This window comes from Panthera onca, chromosome A2, assembly GCF_046562875.1.
Source record: "Panthera onca isolate mPanOnc1 chromosome A2, mPanOnc1 haplotype 2, whole genome shotgun sequence".
Taxonomy (NCBI): Eukaryota; Metazoa; Chordata; class Mammalia; order Carnivora; family Felidae; genus Panthera; species Panthera onca.
Genome location: NC_138340.1, coordinates 88,163,992 through 88,186,876, shown reverse-complemented (window position 1 = coordinate 88,186,876; position 22,885 = coordinate 88,163,992). Strand labels below are relative to the sequence as shown.

The following is a 22,885-nucleotide window of genomic DNA, read 5'->3' as shown; positions in this document are numbered from 1 at the left end:
AATTAAAAATAGATCATGTTTAGGCAGAGATTAAACTGATTTAATTGCTGTTTCTCAGTGTATTTATTTTGTTTTTTAAAGAGTATGTTTACTTTCCCCAAGTCTAGTCCTTTTTCATCTCATTCAACAATATTTCTATTTCTCTGTACATAACTTAAGTTTATCACTCACCCCGGTTACTAACATAGAATGCCATTCTCTCCTTTTCCCCTGCAGTTCTATTGTAAGTCCTCCTAGATTACTGGTAATCACACAGTGAAGTGCTAGCTACCAACACATTTCTCTGGGCAACTTCCATTTTCTACATGCATTAAGCACTCTCTGGGTACCAAGAACTATTATAAGAAACAGCTGAGTAAGAGCAATCCCTGCCCTCAGGCTAATACTTACAGAACTTTTTAAAAATGAAAACCCTAAAAGTTATAGCATATCTACAGGATCATATGCATGTATTTACAAGATGTCCTAATATCGTAAAACCATTGTTTAAGCGGAGGACATACTCTCTATTTTTCTTTTAATGAAACATGAAATTTTTTTATTCAGTTGATTTTCACACTTTGATTCAGTATCAGTACCACTGACTCTTTGAGGCTTTTACTATGAAATGACAGCAAGGTGGAACGATTATGAAGGAGACTATCTTTTGTCCCTACATCTACAGTCTTTTCTTAGAGAATGTGTGTATAAGAGAGTTAAAAAAAATGAGAAATTGGAAACCCTTTTAAGTTTTAAGGGAAAAAAATGCAAATCTGTTGGAATCAGAAAAGCTGTAGATAATACAACATAGGTTTTTATAACCTGTTATTATAATGACATATATAATGCAGACAGTCCATTAACACTATTACTGGTTTTTTTTCTTGTGAACTATTTCCAGTTGTTTCTTCATTAAGAATGATTATGTATTTTGAGTGCTAATAGAAATTCATAATGTCATATTCCTAATTATAAAGACATCCAGATGGCCAAAAGATACATGAAAAGATGCTCAACATCACTGATCGTTTGGGAAATATGAATCAAGACTACAATGAGATATCATCTACACCTTTCAGAATGGCTAAAATCAACAACACAAAAAACAATAGGTATTGGTGAGGATGTGGAGAAACGGGAACCCTCTTGCACTGCTAATGGGAATGTAAACTGGTGCAGCTGCTCTGGAAAACAGTATGGAGGTTCCTCAAAAGGTTAAAAATAGGGGCGTGCCTGGGTGGCTCAGTGGGTCAAGCGTCTGACTCTTGATTTGGGCTCAGGTCGTGATCCCAGGGTCATGGGATCAAGCCGGCATCAGGCTCCATGCTGAGTGTGGTTCTATGTATATTTTCATAGTTATTTCATGTAGAAATGTAAAATGTAGAAATAGTAAATCTACTGGAAAGTAGAACTAACTTAAATTTAATCCATATTAAAGACATTGAAACCATTTCTTAGTGTTATTAAAATCAAATGACAAACCCTGTACTTTTAAAAACTAGGTTGGGAGCATCAAATTGGTTTAGAAAATACCTTTAATGGTCTTGATTAGGTATCTCTGGAAACAACTTTATATTAGCAATCAAAATACATAATCATTCTTAAAGCAGAGACAATTGGACAGAGTTGACAGAGAAAAACAAGATAACGGTTTCAATGGACTGCCTGCACTGAACAAAAATTGAAAATTGATTTAAACATCAGAAGTCATTTTAAATTGGATCCACCGTACTGTAAATGCTGTGACATTGTTATTATACTGAATATTGGAAGGTTTAATAATAATTAAAGCAATGATTTGGAAAATTGATGTCCTTACCTAAGGAAATAATTGAAATAATCATGAACAATTGAAATCCTGTACTCGTATAGGATTTTATACTGTTCAGAGTGCTTCCTGTAAGACCACTTCATCCTCGCAAAACCACTGTAAAATAGAAAACTGCAGTAATAACATTTGAGCAACTTACAAGAGGATAGTCGCTACCTGTTGTTGAGTGAAAACAGAGTAAACCCATGTCTTCCAAACTCTTCAGTTTTGTTCTCTAACAGGTTCATTATAGTATTCACCATTTTTTAGATTTGTGTATTTCTGTACTTTGCTAAAGATTTCACACATAGGAAATGTTTATCAAGTTAGATAGAGACTTGGAAAATACAGATACATTTGTTTAAAAACAACAACAACAACAAAGATTTGCCAGAGTTAAAGGATTTTATCCTGTAATGGTTCACAGAATGAATTGTGCTGTGTGTGCATAGTTTAAATAACTGAAAACTTAGTTGGTATAAAATTTTCCTGCTAAGAGTTTGGCCCTTGGATGAACAGCATGTGCATCTCTGGGAACTTGTTAGAAATGTAAAATCTCAGAGCCTACCCAGACCTACTAAACCAGAATCTGCACTCTCTTGAGATCCTACATTAAAATTTGAGGACTAGGCTGAAATATGTTACAAAATATATTATATCTTTGATTCTTAAAGAAGAGACATAGAGACATAATAGTTTTGTTCCAGTCTCCCTGAGTAGATTATCTTACATCTCAGCTGAAATTTATAGCACACAAGAATGTGTGTGTGTGTGTGTGTGTGAATGTGAATGTGTGCGTGTTCATTAGTTACGTTAAATTACTGCTCCTGATGTGGTCTAATCCAAACTCTCCAATTCCTCTAATCAGCCTTTTTAAATTAGTGGCTTTTGATTCCATTTAAGCTGGGGAGATACAAGCACTAGCCAGGTGTGTCCCGTGAACAGCTTGGTTGGAATTTCAAGCAATGGTCATTGATAAGACCTCTGTGTCAAGCTCGTAGAACCTACCTTCCCCTGCTTGATTGAATCCATTCTGCTGAGACAGTGTCAAATTAATACAATTACTAGCACATTTATGATAGCCCATAAAATCTCCCACCACTACATTCTTGCTAAAGGTTAAGAATTACAAAAAAAAACTGTGGTGCAGGCAGTGACTTCTGGGGTTCAGAGAAGCTTCAAGCACTTGAAAAAAAGTTTTCAAAGCACATTATTATAAATTAACTGTCTTTCACTACAGCTAGACTAGTACTGACAATATTTTAAATAATAAATTTGATGCAAAATAGCAACATCGAATTTAAAATACGTGATCGGCAATTTTCTTCTAAATATCTTTTTGTCAAAAGCATCCAGCTGATTAAAAAAAAAAAAAAATACTAGGTAGATTTTTATACAAAGAAACAGAATAAAACCCAAATGTAAAACCAAAAATTATATATTTTAAAAATTACAACTTTAAATTTTGTATTATAATCTTAAATTTTAAATTATAGGGTTGTGATATGATTATATGATGTATGATTTTATCATAAAATATATTATTTTAAACATCTAGAACGTCTGATTAAAAAACAACTTTCTAAATTTCACGTAAATATAACTAACAACTCTCACTGTTCTAGTTCACATACATGGAATCCTAAAAGCAAAAGTAAAACTAAAAATAAGGGAAGTTGTTTTGTTAAAATAACAATATTTGTTTTCAGTAGAGTGTGATTAGGAAAGTACAAAAAAATAATAGCTAATGTAAAATTTGAATTGTTATTTCTTAAGGGATAAGATCTTGCAGATTAAACAGGGTGTGAAGTAAGAATTGTTTTCTCCCAATTCTAATTACTTTGAAATTATGCTATAAATTATCTTCTTTTCTGCCTTGAATTTCCTTTCCCATATAATTAGAGATTTTCAAGAATCAAAACTATTATTGTCTCTTAAGAACAAAAGCCATAGAAACTGCTAATTATATCACACTTGAACATGTTTTTCTTCTTTGAAGAGACCCTGAATTTCTGGCATTTTTGAGAACACTTTCTGACCAGAGGATGATAGAAATGTGAAGGTCTGCTAGTGTTGGAATCAGGATAATTACTTTCTATCTATAATAATATTCATGTTATTAAAAAGTTGCCAAGGTCTGTGTCAAATAAAAATTGACCTAAATCTTCCCTGGTCCCTAAATCATTATTTTATTTTAAGAATCAGGCCACATTCTTATAGAATTTTTTTTTCCCCTAGACCCCATGGGCCTAATCAGAGGCAACTCCCAGGAAAAGTCCCTTGTCAATGCAATCCTTGAATGAGAGCTTGAATTATTACCATGTCCCAGGAAAAGGGCAGTTATCAAAAGACATTTTTACATTTCACTGATAAAATGGATTTTTTATTTCAAAGAGTAAAAAAATGTTTTTGTGAGATCACACACTGAGAAACTTTTTGACAAAGTAAATTTTATGATTATATGAAAATTGGCTTTTTTCTGAATAAAATATTACTAGAATTCACAAATTCCAGTTTTATCATCTATGGCTTTTGAGGTACTTTTCAGGGTAAAAAGGCAGAATTTGAGTATACTCATATTTAAGATAATTTACTAGAAAAAATTAAATTGGTATTATATATTTGTGGGTTTTGTTTTTTTTTTATATTGCTTAGTGGTTTTGTGTATTTGTTTCGGACCTAAATTTCAATATGTCTTTTGAATCATGTATAAAATATGTGGGTGGAAAAGTATGAAACCTTTAAGATCTCTCAGAACGTAGACAAAGATATTCAAGGCATTTAAGTCATATGGTGCCTATAGTATTGCTAATAGCAATATTGGACAAAAAGGAGAACTAGGAATAAATACATTTATGAGTATCCAAATATCCCAAATAAATGGAAGAAATCAATTCTAGTATTACCAGGATGATTTATTAATAGGAACCTCTCTTAATTCATTACCTTAATTTTTTTTTGAAGTTTATTTATTTATTTTGAAAAGAGGGAACAAGCCGGAAGGGTCAGGGACAGAGAATCTCAAGCAGACTTCATGCTATCGGTGTGGATCCTGACCCGGGACTCAATCCCGTGACTGTGAGATCATGACCTGAGCCGAAATCAAGAGTTGGACACTTAGCCAAGTGAGCCACCCAGGTGCCCCCACCTTAATATTTTAATAATAAAATATATGCCTTATCTTGTTTAATGTTGAAAAATAAGGTAAATCAAATGACGTTTTCTGATTAATTAAAATACATTGGTAGGAGTAAAAGGTAGGAGTAAAAGAAAATGTTCTTAACATAATAAATAAGAGGGGTGCCTGCGTGGCTCAGTCGGTTGGGCATTGGACTTTGGCTCAGGTCATGATCTTGTGATTCATGAGTTCGGGCCCTGTGTCGGGCTCTGTGCTGACAGCTCAGAGCCTGGAGCCTGCTTCAGATTCTGTGTCTCCCTCTCTCTCTGCCCCTCCCCTGCTCATGCTCTGTCTCTCTCTTTCAAAAATAAATCAACATTAAAAAAATTGCTTTAAATTAATAAAGAACATAATAAATAAGAAAGAGTTGGACCCCCAGTTAAAGTTCTTAGTGCACAGAAACACTATGAATTTAGATAATGTTATAATAATTTTTTATAATAGACTTTATTTTTTGGAGCAGTTTTAGTTAGGTTCCCAGCAAAATTGACTGGGAGGTACAGAGATTTCCATAAAACCCTACTCCCATACATGCATAGCCTCCCTTGTTGCCTACATCCCCCTACCAGAGTGGTACATTTGTTACACTTGGTAAGCCTACACTGACACATCATTATCACCCAAAGCCCACAATTTACATTAGGGTTCACTCTTGGTGTTGTACACTATCTGGATTTGGAGAAATATATAATGACACGCATCCATCCTTGTAGTGTCCTACAGAGCAGTTTCACTGACGTGAAAATCCTCTGTCCTCAACCTGTGTGTTCTCCCGACTCCTTACCTCCTGGCAGCCACTGATCTTACTGTCCTCCTATGTTCGTCCTTTCCAAAATGTCAAGTAGTTGGAATCATACACCATATAGCATTTTCAGGTTTGCTTCTTCCGCTTACTGATACGCGAAATAGTTGTCTTCAAATGTCTTGAAATAGTTTCACAGCTTATTTCTCTATAACTTTGAATAATAGTACATTGTCTGAAGGCAACACAGTTTATTTCTCCACTCATCTACTGAAGTACATCTTGGTGGCTACCGAGTTTTGGCAATTTTGAATAAAGCTGCTATAAACATCTGTATGGAGGCCTCAGTGTAGATGTAACTTTTCAGCTCCTTTGAGTAAATATGAAAGAGCAAGATTGCTAGGCCATATGGTAATAGTATGTTTGGTTTTATAAAAAAAAAATGAAGTAAAAAATACCAAAGTATCTTCCAAGGTGGCTATACCATTTGGAATTCCTACCACTGAGGAACGAGAGTTCTGTCGCTTCATATCCTTGCCAGAATTTGGTGTTGTCAGCATTCTGGATTTTGGACATTCTAATAGGGATATACTGGTATCTTGTTGTTTTAATTTATACTTTCCTAGTGACATGATGTGGAGTTTAAATTGAGTTGTTGGTTTGCTTAGTATTAAGAGTGTTTTATGTATTCTGGGTAGCAGTCCTTTATGAGATAAATCTTCTGCAAATATTTTTTTCATAGGCTGAGACTGTGTTCTCATCCCGTCTAGAATTGTTTTTCAAAAGATGTTATTTATTTCTATAAAATGCATCTTAAATGTATATGGTTTATCTTATTTTAATGTTACCAGTGAGTGAGATATGACTGGATTGGAGAAGGAGTTGAAAGGAGATGCTGTTATGTATTTATTCTCTCTTTCTCAGAGAGATTTAAATAATGCCTGTACTATATCACTTTGGTGTGGTGATATTTTTTAGTTTCTTGCTTAAGCACTGAAACTTTAAAAAAATAAATCATACACACATAAATGCACTTGTCTCATCTCATTTAATAAAGCAGAGTAAGCACACTGAAAAATTTGATGAACTTTCTGGCAAAGAGAAGAGAAACGTGTTCTAATTTAGAATGAGGTGAGTCAGGAATACCGTTTCCTGAACAGCTCCCAATTTTCTCTTTAAGAGAGAGTTTTAGTGTGAAGTCATTATTAAGTAAGATCATATAAATTACTTGTTATCGTGGAGCAATGACTTCTCTAAATAGAAAGTTCTATTTTCTTTGGATGTAGAAAAATGAAAGTTTGCTGCCTTGGTTTTCCTCAACTGAGTTCAAAGCTTATTTTTAATTTGTAGTGTATGCAAAATATTGTAATTGCTTTATGAACATGGACTTCTTTGATAACATATTTTTTGTTTTTAGACAGCAGAGTTTATATAATGCATATTCTGTTTCATTTCACTTCATGCTGATATCTCCTGTAATGAAAAAATATTTAAGGATAATTGTCTTTTTTCAAAACCTTTTCAGTTTTATAGAAATGTATCAGGAAAAAATCTGTATTAAGTCTGATGTCTTTAAATGTAGTGAAAATTAATATCTGAATATTTACCTGCAGGAACATGTACAGTGTATATGGAAGAACATGTATTGTGTGTATGTTTGTGTGTGTGTATATGTGTGTGTATAGCCAGTATGAGGTAATAAAAAAAATTTCTGAAGATTATTTCCTTCATGAAATTCCATCTGATCTTAAATAACAAGTGATCTAATCATATGATAGTTTATAGTTAACATAATTCAAAAACATAATAAATGTAAATGTTCAAAGGACATTTTATGATGATAGATGAGTACATTCATAGTATGAATGTATTTACTTAGGATCTGATAGAAGAAAGCATCTCTAAATATTGTATCTTCCTGCAGTTAAAAGGGACTAAGTAGTCAAAAATTATAGAAATACCTAAAAACATTATGGTTGCGGTAAATAACTAGATTATATCTTAGAGTCATCAAAATATTTCGAATCCATATTTACCATGATAAAACACACACCGCTAAATCATTGTATATAGTGTATTTGTAAATAACAGGACAAAGTAACTATAATATATAGTGAGTAAGGTGCATGATTATATTAACCCCACATTGAAATATTAAACAATTACTTATTTTATAACCAATCAATAAAAAGACCACATACTTACAAAATAAGAGGGTGGAAACATAGACCATATTTTGGTTAAATAATAAGAAAATAGTCATATGGACTTGTGATATATCCATAAGGAAATTTAGATTCATATTAATCACTTTTTAAACCTACTTTATACTCAGCACTATGTTCCTATAATTTGAGAAATTCACCAGATCGAGAAATAATTATAAGATATACATGATAAATTTGCACACAATGTATAAATATACACACAAATTTATAATCTTAAGTGTACTATTCAATGACAATTTGAGAAATGATAAATGTCTGTAACTCAAAGGCCTATCAAAGTATGGAACACTCCAGAAGGTTTTCTGATGTACTTTTCCCGTGAGTCCTATACCTTTGCCCCAAGAAGTACTACTGTTGTGAATTTTCCACAGCACAGCCCAGAAAAAAGTAGAATAGAAACTCCTATAAATGAAAGTATACAATATGCACTCTTTTATTGTAATGTTTTTGAAATCCATTCACATCGCTACATGTATCAGTAATTTGTTCTTTTTTGTTTCTGAGTAGTATTTAATTGTATGGATGTACCACATTGTGTTATTTGTTTTCCTAGTGATAGACACTTGGACTTAATGAAGCTGCTGTAAACATTCTTGTTCAAATTTTGTTGTGCACATATACTTTCATTTCTCTCAGTTAAATAACTAGGAATGCGATGAAATGGCTAAATGGTATGTAGCCATTTTACAGATCATTTTACACTCCCACCAAAAACTATATAAATGAGGATGTTAAACAGTGGATTGGTGTAAACAAGTTGAATATTGGTGAAGGCATTCTTGGCATTATGTGAAAGAAACAATTATAGGAAAGAAAGACTAATAACAAGAAACTCAAAAAAAACTAAAGGGTGAAAATAAAGATGTCAATGAAGACATGAAGGATAAAGATAGATATTAAAGAAATTTGAAAGAGAGATGGAAATAAAATTTGATGACTGATAAATGTCGATGTAGGAGAAATCAAGACTGATCCCAAGCTTCTGTGTTGAGTGACTCTAACAAATAAGGTAGCATTGAGGAAGGTTAGCTTCTAGGAGGAGCAAATGTGGAAATGTTGGAGATAGTGAGTTATTTTGAAGAGCTAAGTATGCAGTGCTGTATAAGGTTGATCAAAAGTCAGCTAAAAAAATGTTGCTCAGGCACAAAAGAATATCTGTGATTTGGGGAGTCAAATTGATTAAGATAACCAAAAAAATTATGGGAAAGGGTAAGCAACAATAACCATTGAGTGGTATATTTTTGAATATTTCTTTTTTTTTTTTACCTTTTTATATTATTTCATTTGACAGCCAAAATCATGTTTAATGTTCCCATAATGGTTATACACAGCCATTTATCCTTACTTATACTTAATGTAATTAAAACCAGTCATCATTTAACTATTGCAGAGATGGTGAGTATACTTTATGGTATAAACTGATTTGTGACACAGAATACACTGACCCCTGTAAATACCATAGCACACCAAACTTTGTGTAGTTTCAAGTGTAGCTCTTCAAATCCCAGCATTGAGAGTAAAACTTCCTTTTGAATCTTTTAAACCATATGTCTTTACATCAATTTAGACAAGAATGTTACTGCTGCTCTTTTTAGTTTTTGACTCATTTTGATCTTCTCTTTCATTATGGCTATAATGTGAAAAAAGGGAACTCTTGATTTACTCCTTGTTTCTGCCCTGCAGTTTCTGCTTTTTTTTTTTTTTTTTTTTAAAGCTACTTGTTCTGGGACACCTGGGTGGCTCCGTCGGTTGAGCGTCTGACTTCAGCTCAGGTCATGATCTCACAGCTCGTGGGATCAAGCCCCGCATCGGGCTCTGTGCTGACAGCTCAGAGCTTGGAGCCTGCTACAGATTCTGTGTCTCCCTCTCTCTCTGCCCCTCCCCTGCTGGTGCTCTGTCTGTCTGTGTGTCTCTCTCTCTCTGTCAAAAATAAACAAACATTGAAAAAAAATTTAAAAAGCTACTTGTTCTTTGTTGACTTCAGTAATACGCTTCCTGGGGACCAGCACGTGGCTAACCAGTGAAGCAAAGGCAACCAACCTTGAGATAACAATAAGGATAGTTCATACTCCACAATAGCATTTTGTTCTACCTATGTGTGTCTTAACGCTGCGAGGTCATTGGTCTTTGTAACATCTCTGTATTCTTTCCTTATGATGAGAACCTGAGACACAGATATGCCAAAGAATTTGCTTACAGTCATATAGTTAGTAAATAGGAGAGCTAAGTTGAATACTGTGACACCCCTTTGACTGCTCTCCAGTTTCACAGCCATCTTCCACTTGAAGGCAGTTTACAAACTGTAAAACAGTTATAGAAATAGAATAGTGTTCAGTTGAATTCAAGTTAGCAAGTATCTTCAAGTGTAATAGACTACCCTATGAGGGGATTTGAAGATGAATGACAAAATCCTGTCTAAAAAGAACTTATTGGAGAAAATGGTGTATCACTCTGAGGAATGACCCAGAGCAGGTGGGATGGTGTAACCACTCTAACTGAAATTTAAACAAAAAATTACGGAAACCCAGAAGACAAATATCCCCCTGAAACATTAAAGTACTTTTAGAAGGTATTTGAAAAAAGTTTGAAAAATTAGCATAATTCATCATAGAGAACTCACATAGGTGAAGTCATTTAATAATGAAAGTTCTGGATTGGGGTGCCTGGGTGGCTCAGTAGGTTAAGTGTCTGACTCTTGATTTCTGCTCAGGTTGTGATGTCCAGGTTCATGGGTTTGAGCCCCATGTCAGGCTCTGTGGTGACAGCTTGGGATTCTCTCTCTGTCCCTCTATCTTTTCCTTTTTTTTTTTTTTTAAGTTTATTGATTTATTTTTGAGAGAGAGAGAGAGAAAGAGCACAAGTGGGGGAGGGGCAAAGAGAGAAAAGGAGGCAGAGATTCCGAAGTAGACTCCAGGGTCTGAGCTGTCAGCACAGAGCCCAATGTGGGGCTCATACTCACAAACCATGGGATCATGGCCTGAGCTGAAGTCAGACACACATCGACTGAGCCACCCAGGTGCCCCCCCCCCTTTCTGCCCCTCCCCTGCTTGTGCTCTCTCTCTCTCTTTCTCTCTCAAAAGTAAACAAATTAAAAAAAAAAAAAAGAATGTAAGTTCTGGAAATCCAGAGTAGTGAGAGAGAAAGGTACAAGGGGAAATGCATTGGGATGGGGGTGGGGAGCCTAGAATTATATATGGGGGATAGGTAGCAAAGACCTTGAATGCCTTTTAAAGGATTCTGAATTTAATTGTTTAGCTAATGGAAAACCATCAATAAAATTGAGCAGCTGAACTGTTGACTGTGAAGAACGATTTGAAGCAGGAGGATCTTTTAAGAAGACAGAGCAATACTTTAGGGGAGAGATGAGAGAGCTTGAATTAGGACAAAAGAAGTAAGGGAAAATATACACTCAAAAATGGAGTGGGGATAGAACTGATCAGAAATGCCAATTTATGGGGCGCCGTGGTGGCTCAGTCGGTTGAATGACTGATTCTTGATTTCAGCTCAGGTCATGACCCCATCAGTGTGGGATTAAGCCCCGTGCCAGTCTCTGTACTAAGCGTGGAGTCTGCTTAAGATTCTTTCTCCCTCTGGCCCTCTACCCATTCTCCCTCCCTCCCCCCTCCCTAAAATTAAAAAAAAAAAGCAAAGAAATGCCACCATAGTAAACACAGGAGATGAAGCTGAAAAGATAAAAGGAAAAATATTTTCTCTTTGCAGGACTGAATAAGGGAAACTGTAAAGTAATTAACTTGGTTATTGATATACAGAGTAGAGGCACCACACTCCACAGCGATGATCGTGTTCCCTTGTGGGTTTCTTCTAAGTCCAGTATTCCAAATTCTTTCTACTTCCTTTTCATTAATTTGGTTTCAGTTAAAAAAAAAAATTGTGTAGTTTGTTTGGTTATTACCGTTTAGTTTTAACTAGCCTTCTTTTATAGTGGTAAAGAACAGGATGCTTTTCCATGAGTTTTGTGTGTGTTTTTTTTTTTTTTTTGATCAATTAAATGCTGATCTCTTTATTAAAATAGTAAACAAAATAAATAGTGTATAGGCATATTCAGCCTACAGACACACTACAAAATACATAGGTGTAAATACTTGTGGCCACGTGTTACAGTAGGAAGAACTCAGTTCTTGTTCCTGCCCTGGCTTTCCCAGTTACTAGTATGCACTTTGGGCAGTTGCTGGGTCTTAATGTCAGGGTTTCTTTCTGGGATGGGTGTGGCTCAGAATAATATATAAAAAGCACAAGAAAAGGCACAGTGATTAGTATTCATATTTTCCCTCACCCGCGCTCATCTTCCCTCCTCATCAGCCCTTCTCTCCATTTTCACGTGACTCCTCTTGAACCTTCTTTGGGGTAGACTCTCCCCAGGGTTGTTCATAGTTTCCCAGCCAGCTAAGCATCAAAGTTTTTCCAGGCCTATTCCTTGGCAGCTAGAGGTTTTTCTCTTCCACGGCCAAAAATGATACATCCATTCTGTTTAGGTTGTTAGCGAAGAATGTGAGATGACCTGAGGCCGCATTCCCTGCATTCCCAATGTGCTGGAAGTTCCCATTCACAGTCTTTTGATTCTTTGGGGCTGTTTTTCCCCTTTATGTTGCAGCAAAGCTGAGATGGGAAGAAACCAGTCACTGTGACTGCCACCCGGGTGTGTTGGCTATCATCTGGTGATGATTTTCCCCTATCACCAATTGCCCTGCTAGTTAGCTTGTAAGTATTTTGAAGCCTGAGGCTATGACATTGGAAATATTTTTTAAATTGTAAAAATACGGTTTTAAAGTTTACATAATTTCCAGTTTGTTCTTCTCAGGGGTCTTTAACAGGTTTATAGGTTGTTTATCAGCTGACTTCTGATTGAACTTGCTTTCATTAGCACTCTAAGTTTATGCTACCATTAGCTTTTTATTTTTATTTTTTTAATGTTTATTTACTTTTGAGAGAGAGCACAAGCAGGGGACAGAGAGAAGGAGACACAGAATCCGAAGCAGACTCCAGGCTCTGAGCCGTCAGCACAGAGCCCGACGGGGGGCTTGAACGTGACCTGAGCTGAAGTTGGACGCTTGGCTGACTGAGCCACGCAGGCACCCCACCATTACCTTTTAAACATGTATTTTTATAGGATGTTTCACAAAGTTTTATAAATGGTGTTATAAAACAATAACAGCTACCAATTTTCAAGGCCTATGATATGCTAATGTAGGTAGGTAGGTCGGTACCTACCTCAGAGATTGGTGCTTTTTAACAGATAAGGAAACTGAGGCTAGTTGACATTAATTAATATTTTGAAATTACAAATCTAGTGAGTGGGAGAAGTCAAGCATCTACCCAGTTTTCTTTTTTCACCCCTATCACAGAATAATTTTTATATGTGCAGTAAAGGGAGACTTTGTTTCTTCTTATGTTGGTAATTAGCCAGGATTTTCCTTCATTAATAGTCAGAAGGTCAGTGGAACTACCTTCCAAGCATGAAGAAAATAAGACACTGTATGTATATTTTGTGAGATATATAAATTTTTAAGACTTCCTTTTCCTCTCATAGATGGTGTCACAGTAGATTCAGAGAGAGAGAGAGAGAGAGCAGTAATATGGGTTGTTTGCCTCCAGTGGGTTTATGCTCCTGTTCTGCTCTGGAACTTTCTATCATGCTTTACAAGAGGACTGACTGTATCATGGTGTGAAAGCTTGTAGGCGTTCATTCCGTCCTCTGTCCAAATGAACTACATAAAATTTATGTCCTAAAAAGCCAATATGTGTTATAACTTTCAGATTTATAGAAAACCCAGAATCTTAATTTATCATCCTGTTAATTTAATTCCTTTTCAAAAAACATGTATATCTACAATTTTAGTTGTATGTTCTCGTTCCTTGAGAGCTTATTGGTGGAGAGGATAGGTCCAGCCAAAGGCTGGTCAAAATGTTTCTGTACTAGAGATTTAGATGGATCCTAATGCTGAGAGTGGCAAAATGTGTTCATTATTTAAATAAGCTCAGGCTGCCAAATGAATCATAAAGGCAGCTGGGTGTCCTGTGCCAAGGTGTCATTTTCATTAAGTGTGAGATTGCACCTGAAGGACAGTTTAATTTGCAGCTGCTAAAAATATTTCGACAGAGTGATACTGTTACAAGTGGCAGGTGGTGCCCAAACGTGAATTTTGCAAGAAATGCCATCTGTGGGATGAGGTGTGGAAGAATGTCAAGGGGGTGGTAAAGGAGATAAAGGGGGGAAGAAAAGAGGTGTATTTACTCAGTGTTTATTGCTGTTATCATGACTAAAGATGCCATGCTTCACATGATAGCATTGGCCCAAGATTATTAAATATGATTATTTGTTCAGCTTCTACCATGTGCACAGGGCATTGCAAAAGTACCACAGTACCTGTAAAGACAAAGTTTCTTCCCCAGAGGCATGCCATTTAAACCATCCAGATGAGAGAATCCTTTCCAAGTCTATTTACCTTTCATAGTGTTTACATTGCAGTTCTGTGCTGGCAAGACTAATGCACTTTGATCCTGCTTAAATGGATCTTGCCACTTTCTTTTGATGTTCAGCTTTTAATACACATTCACATCCATTTCCTGCTTCATATTGTATGAAATATTTTCAATAGTACAAGCTCAAAGATTTTGTTAGATCATGGTCAGTTGGGATTTTGTGAACTTTACAGAGTAGAGAACATTGCAATGTGGAAAGGTATCTAGGGACATTGTAATTGTTGACATTAGTAAAAGATCTGTATATGTGTGTCTGTTAGTTCAATGGACTTGGCCATATTGAAATCAGGAACTTATATCTGGAGACTGGAAATAGACATTCTCTACTTTAATGGGTTACAGAACACAAGTTTGAGGAGCAAAAGTAACTAGTGGGTTTCAGTTTTTCATTTCTGCTTCTCATTTGATGGTAGTAACTGGAAGTAGAAAGGCTTCCTTTGTGAATACCATGAACTTTCTTTGGTTCTCAAGGAGACCTAATAAAATAGGTCAATATGAATGAATTTGGGTAAAGGTTTTCCACGGGGAGTTTTTGATGACAAGGCAAGTTATTGAATTGCTTGTAGTTTTTCAGGACAGTGGTAATCTCTGACCTCCAACATATGCATTGTTTTTAGCTTCATAAAGTAGAGAGACATGTTTTCTGTTATTTTAATCCTATTGGTAGAATCTAATTTTGAAAAATTATAAACAGATCATTAATTTTACTGTATTAATTATCTAGCACAAAAGGATGTGATCAAAAGCAGAAAAGTTTTTTTCCATATTAAAATAACATTCATGAAATTTCAGGAGAACATTTTGAGAACCTATTATTTTGTAATAACTCTTAGAAATAGTTGCAATTTAAAGGAGCATGTCTAAGCATTTCTTTAACTGGGAACGTAAACCCTGTTAGGGCTATGATGAGTTCTGTTCATCCCAGTAACTCTAATGAACTGCCAAAAAGCAAGAAAATGTGAATCTTTCTTCTAAAAAAAAAAAAGAAACCCACAAACTTACATATTTTAGTTTAGGAAATTCATTCATTTATTAATCTATTCACTCATTTAGGAACCATGTTCTGTTTCAGAAATTATGCTTAGCCCAGAAGAAATAATTGGGAAAAAATAGGGAAATCAGCTTACCAGAAGAGAGGGGAAAGAAAACAAGTGATTAAAAGTAGAGTTTTCTGGATTCTAATTGAGAAATATGCACTAGGTGCCAGGGAATGGTTTGTGTGTTAAAAAGGCGATAGACAGTACAAGATGGTTTGGAAAAGGTGAGGCCAGAGGCAGAGAAAACAGATTGAATGTGGCTGCCAAGAGAGAAGAGATAAGGGTCTACATTTGCGTAGTTGCGGTGAGACAGATTCAAAATATGCTTAGGGAAATACTTTGTTATATGTAGAAGCTGAAGGCAAGAGAGGGAGAGATACAGGACAAATGCCTGTCATAACAAATAGGAAAATGAAGATAATAGGAAAAGGATTAAATGTCACAAAAGTGATAAAAGCAAACTTTCTTTCATGTTATGTGAACTAAATGTGTTTGAAGATAGTAGATGGGGTGTTTTCTTGATTTACTAAGGGATTAAAGAAGAGGAACAGTGGTCAATTCTGCCGGAAATGTAAGTCAAAGTTTGTGGATGACACTTACTGCTCTTAATTTATTTTTGGTGTTAGGGACACTGTAAATAGTGTAACTGACAAGATTTCCCATTTTCCTCTAGTGCTAGAGAGCTTTGAGTCAAAACCATAGCTCATCTCAACTATATGTGTTGACGAATGCAGTATCTACTTTTAGAGTTGTTACTGGCTCAGAGTAACATCAGCCTTCCTGTCCTTTCTGCATGCCAATCTTAGTTTATGCTACTTTATCATATCTTATGACACCTGAAATATGGTCTGGAAATTATATAGTATAAATGCATTAGTACTTCTTTCTGTAGCACTGTATGGATAGCTTGGAAGAAATAGATAATATATATATAGAAGACTTATTAGATGACTTGAAAATATAACTCTAAAGTCAAAAAGAAAAAAAAAACAAGCAAAACATGAATTGTACAAGCAACATTAAGACTAGAAAACAGGGAAAGAAGTGAAATGATGGCAGTCCTGCAGGAAATGGAAGCAGTTTAAGGTAAAATACCATTTTATACGTAGGTGTGGATATTGGCATTAGCTAAAGCGGAAAGATTGGAGCAGAAGCAGTTTTCAAAGAAAAGTAGATGAGTTCCTTGCTAGTCATGATGAATTAAAACTGCAATGAGATACTTAGGTAGAAAATTTGAGCCAAAAGTTTGAAATGCAAGGTTGGATCTAGGAGGAAAATAAAGGTGATGTAGTTTGGAGATACCTGAGGGTCTAAAAGTGAATCAATTCCAAAAGAAAAAAATTCTAAAAATATAACAAAATTTAGAATATTGAATTAGTAGAAGAAATGTTAGGAGATGCCTTCATTTATAGGAGTGGGGGGAATAAAAGGTGCTCAAAAAGAAAATAATTTAGGAAGCATCTATATTTACAGACGTAGGAAAAGAAAGTGGTAAAGGAAATAGTGAAGGCTCTATACTTAACAATTCAGGTTCAGAGTCACAGAAGGCACATGCCAGAGAAACAATGAAAATTATATGAAGGGCATGAAGATTTTATTGTGCCAATGGCAGCAGACAAGCAGACAACCGAAAAAACGTGAGCATCAAAATCTGTGTGTAGATTTGATGGTTTCTGTTGATTATCAGTAGAACACTCTCAAAGGTGAAACACCAAAAGCTACGTAGTAATGGAGTTGGAAAGCGACTGATAAATAGGGCAGGGAGTCTGAGTCTGAGTCCCCTCTCACTCTTTCAAAAAGTCCTATGGCTAAATGGGTGCAAGAAACAGTGGATTCTAGAGTATAGAGTGTAAGTGGAATTCTTTTTGTTTTCTTTGGTAGAATAAAAATATTTAAAAAATAAATATTTGACACGGAGTCATTATAAAGGGAAAGATTGAGAACCCAAAGAAGAATTGACTTCTTTTCTTCATTTTTGCAACTCCCCAGTTGCTGGATTTCTTCCTGTTTTTCATCACTTTTCTCCTTGTATTAGATTCTGTCTTCTTTTCTCTTCGTACTCTATACCCTGCTGTCAATCTCAAATAACTTCAGCTCTAGTCCCCATTTCTTTCCTGAGCTTCTGTATTCCCTGACCTGTGGGACAAATTCCCAAGCATCTCACTTCAAAGCTGCACGAAACTGAGCTTATCTTCCTCCCCCGACTTCCATATCTATCTTTCCTCAAGTGTTCCTATTTCAGTAAATGATTCCTATCCAACCAATATTTAAATCAGACATTTCCTTAGTATTTCCATGATTTTTCTTACTACTCCCTACCTTGAACATCTCATCAATGACCATAATCCAGCAGTTCTGTTTTCACATAATCCTTGCATATGCCACCTTCTCTATCATACTGGTCCAAATCACCAACCCTTCTCACTAGCCTCTAGAGTGGTCTTCCTGCCTTCATTATTGCCTCATTATAATTTTTTTTTCCTGTAGCAATCATAGTGATCTTAACATAGTAATCTGATAATGTCATTACTAGGTTTAAAATACTTCATTGGTTTCCCTCATCGCCATGAGGACAATATGCTCCTGAACAACACTTCCTTCTTATTCTGGCCTCTGCTTAACTTTCTTGTCGTCATCTTTGACCACCCGTCTCTTCATTGACTACTCTCTGAGTCCACAGTAATGTCGTTTCTCTTACCTTGCATGTGTTACTTCCACCTGGGACATTCCAGGTTATTCTTTAGGCCTTGAGTTATAGGTCATGTCTTCTGAGAAAAACTTTTCCTAATTTCTTTAAGGCAAACTGAATTTTCTCTTCTATTTCCAACTGCATTTTTTCCAGACTCTTACTCTTGTCCTTTTTTTGTGTGGTGTAATAATTGTTCTGTTTAATTGTTGGTATTCCCTCACAGACAGAATACATTTCATCATAACATCCCCTTGTTTTCCACAATCTAGAGCACAGAGTACATGTCTAGGAAAAATATGATGAATGAAATATAGATAGATGGTGAGTGATTGCATGAAGAATAGAGATTTTTATTGGAGAAATATTTTGTAGATTATTGGATTGAGAGCAAATAGAGGCTTTAGACTTACAAATAAAGAGAGATCATTTTTCCACAGAAAGAAAGAAAAGAAAAATTGAGAGGAGAAAAAGGAGGACCTTCTCTTTAAATGGTTTTGGTTGTATCAGTATAGCAAATAATTCCATCTTTGAAGAATAAAATGAGATGCTACATTAGTTGATTTGAAGACAATCGGAATGATTTTAAAGAGTTTCTGTTAATAAATCTGTAACAACAATGATTCTTTTTTAGGATACATAGCCTGAGTTAACAAGTAGAAAATCCATTTACTAAATTATATGGTTTTCATCATCCTTGCTTAGATATAGGGGCACAGGAAAAAAAGTTCTGGGATTATATAAGACAGGTGCAATGGAGGTTCGGGAGGCCAACAGGTTCTAGGGTAGCAGGGCAGACAATTAGAATGATTGATTAGAATGTTTGGTTTGGAAGAAGAGGAGAATTCACCAGGGCAGAGAGGAATAGATTGAGAAAAGAAGAGGAGGAGTAAGAGGACCAAATGTAGTAAGGAAGGGGAAAGCAACATTTGAAGGATTGAAGAAGTAGAAAATACATAGAAAAGGTTTTGACCGCAGACAAGATTTGCTAAATTTAAAATAGTAGAACTCCTTTTAATTTTTTGAAAGAGTTTAACTAGAAACCTATTTTATTTTGAGATAGGAAAGAATGTTTTTCCAAGTCGATTGTATCCTAAATGTCTTAAAGACAAGTTACATTTGACTGACATTGTTTTTCTTTGATATTCTTTTTTAGTTTAATAAATGTGTACTTTCTTTTCCATGCATAGTTTATTTTTTGTCTGTTTCTGAAGCTGTGTCAGACTGTTATTCACCTACAAAGTCCTCCATGCTGTAATACCAGATATTGAAAGAGAGACTAGGATCGAAGGCTCTTTCAACAATGTGCATGGTAACTTGTTTGAATGATTTCCCACTAGAGTCCACATTGATAAAATGATAATTTTCTTGACATATTTTAGAGAGGGAAACACGTGCTTGATAGAGCCTTCTGTCATGCCCAAACACCAAGCTAAGAGAATATCTGTACATGTAAAATACTGTTTGCTTTATTGTCATTTTTGTGCTTCTAACGTGACTTTTGCCTAATTATAGCTTTCTGAGAACAAGAGACATAATATTACTCATTTTGTTTTCTACGTCATGTCTTACATGTATTTGTGAGCAAATACCATAGCTAGATTTAATTACCTGAAATTCTTTAAGTTATGCAAGTGTTTCTGTGAACAATTACTCTAATTGGGAAGGTAATATTAGACCAACTTCTCCTCCATTGCTCTAGTTTTAAAGCAAAAGAATGTGTGTGTTTTTTTTTTTATTCTAATTTTGTAGCTGGGTTATAATGAGACCTCCAAATGTAGTATGTGATTGAGGCTTCCCTTCACTGTCTTAATGATAATAATATAATGCATTTACTAATATTTTGCTAAGTTGTTTCAATGCATTATTCAAGTTGAAAATATTTGTTTTTATATGAACTATTTATGATGGAAAAGGTGAATAGAATCCAATTTGAAATAAACCTAGTGTGAAAATTAGTCATCTGAGATCTGAGACTTACCAAAAAGTCACAACAATTGCAAGTGACTGAACTGAATTTTTCGACATGTAGGTTTGTGTGCACACACAAACTATATGTAACTGTGTGTGCACACACAAACACGCTTACAACACTGCATTTCCAGGAATCTAACTTCATCATTGGGATAGTAATTGTTTGATTTGTAACATACCAATTCCTACCATGTCACATTATTTATTCTGCTCACTGATACTCATGAGATGCAAGCAGAAATATACAAACATATCTATGTATATGAACAGGTAGAAATTGATGAAGAAAAACCAGCTTTGTAACAATTATAGGAAAGTAATGTATTATTTTATGTATCTTATAAAGCTCTGGTACTGAGTCCAACTTTTAAAAGTTATTTCCCTACTCTTATTCCACTGGCACACTGGACTTGAATTATGAATAGGTAATGAATTATACTTTTAACTTTACTGACAGAGTCTGTATAATTTGCCTGAGAAGGATAGTGGAGTGTAGCCCTGACTGTGCATGGTCTGAGAGCAAATGTTAAAAGAAGGTTACAAGCATAGAACACATGATAATGGTGATTATGCACAGGTATAAAGATTAGGACTAAATAACATGGATAAAGCTAGTTTCAGGGTTCTGACCTCTTCCCTGATATCTCAGGTTTGGTACTGATCTATGTGCACGTATTTCATTGCTGACTTGATAACATGATATGCCATGGGAGTAAAGGTAGCTTATTGTGAGAATTTAAATACCTGCAATGTCCTAAATGCTTTCAGTAAGATAAACTCAGCTTCTTACTATATTACATCTTAAAACCAATGAAGCTACTACATACTTTTATATGTCTGTATGAGTCACAACCGCATCAACCCAGGTATTTACAAAAATTATTTTTTTTAAATGAGGCTCTAATCATTGCTAATATACATTCTGCATAATCTAGGCAGTCTCTCTCTCTTTTTGTTTTTTCTTTATTCTCTCTTTCCCTTCTTGCACAAATACTCATTGAATGTCAACTGTGTTTTAACCTTTAGGATCACAGCACCAAACAAAACATGCCAGGTCCTGGGAACTCATATTCCTTTGGGTGGGGAGAGAAACAGACAGTAAACAAATGAAGATTAGAAACAGAGAAAGAAAGACTGAGAGATCACAGGTGTTTAATAATGTTAGGAAGAAAAATAACACATGAAAATTAAGAACTAAAAGGATTTCAAGTGCTTTAAATAGGGTAGTCAACAAAGATCTTTCTGATAATGCAATATTTGAACAAAGACCTGAGTAAAAGTAGGAATCCAGTCATTCATTATAATATATGAGGTGAGAAAGTACACAGAGAGGAAGATCTGAGGCAGGAATGAGAGTACTTGTTTGAAAGCCAGGAAGGGGCTACTATGGGGATGGTATGGCGGGCTAGGAGTAAGTTAGGTCAGGAGAGTAGGTAGAAGAAAAGGCTTGTGAGGTAGCAGGGACCAAATCATAAATGGTATCTGGTCACGGGAAAGATTTTATATTTTATTGTGAATAATTTGGAAAGATGGATGAGGGGTTAGAGAGGGAAGTGACCTGCCATAGGATCACTCTGACTAGTGTGGAGAAACAGAACACAATTGGTGGTGGTAAGGTAGAAACAGGGAGACTGTTAGCAATTCATCGCTGGTCATGGTGATCTGGGAGACGCCGGTCGTGGAGGATGTGGTAAGAAAAGGTGATGGATGTGCTGATAGAATGTGGGCTGGAGAGAAAGAGATGACTCAAGGGTGGCTCCAGAATACCGAGGTGACTTGAGTACCCAGTAAATAATGTTGTTATTTACTGACGTGGATAAGAACATGAGAGGATTTGCTGTTTTGTTGTTGAATCTGGATCTCATTTCTCCCCTCCCATCCAGTCTTTGCTGGAAACTAGAACAGACCATTTGGTACTTTGACTTAAAACTATCTTATGCTTGGAAGGAAGAATGATAGTGATGATGGCAATAAGCAATATTTGAAAGCATTTCCAGTTTGCAAAATATTTTAATATCCTGTAATGCATTTGCACTATGTGGTCACACTGAGGATTTCTGCACCTACTCCTAACTTTCCAAAAAAAGAGAAAAATAAAGAATTGTTTTGAGGTATAAGGTGATTTGTAACTTACTTTAAAATACATAAAGAACAGTTCACATATTCTGAAAACTGTGAACTAAGGAAAGATTAGTTCTTGAAATATATCAAATGCAAGTGAGGAGAAAGTGAAAGTGGACTGTAATGAATGGTATTATCTATCTAACTGTGAATTAATATATGTGCTGTAATTTGTCTCTCAGATCCAAGGTTCATTAGTGCCCACCTCATCCCAGAAAGTGACAACCCTGAAGATGACAAAGTATATTTTTTCTTCCGCGAAAATGCGATTGATGGAGAACACACCGGAAAAGCCACTCATGCTAGAATAGGTCAGATATGCAAGGTGAGGTAAAGAAAAAAAACAATTGAGGAGGATATTATTGTCCAATCATGGTTTTCTTTTTCTTCTTCACCTATATGCAAGTATAATGAAAACTATGGCTAAAAATCTTGACTGATCATTATAAATATTTAAATGGTAAAGAAGGATTTGAAAACATACTTGTTTATTGGTAACTCTTCGTAGGTAAACATGCGCGTAGAAATTGTGACACATTATTTCACGTTTACATTAAATGATCATCCTTTGAAATTTTAAAGAAATAAATTTTTAAAAAATATTTATCTTTGAGAGAGAGACAGACAGA

The 22,885-nt window shown here is 35.2% G+C and overlaps 1 protein-coding gene across 4 annotated transcripts in view; it reads left to right on the top strand.

The window, feature by feature from the left end:
• SEMA3A (semaphorin 3A) overlaps positions 1-22,885 on the top strand; it is a 469,306-nt gene that overhangs the window by 400,207 nt on the left and 46,214 nt on the right. For all 4 annotated transcript variants that reach the window (XM_060632359.3, XM_060632358.3, XM_060632357.3 and 1 more), the window contains one exon: positions 22,439-22,581. In XM_060632359.3, coding sequence (XP_060488342.1) covers positions 22,439-22,581 — 143 coding nt within the window. The remainder of the gene's footprint in view (positions 1-22,438; positions 22,582-22,885) is intronic.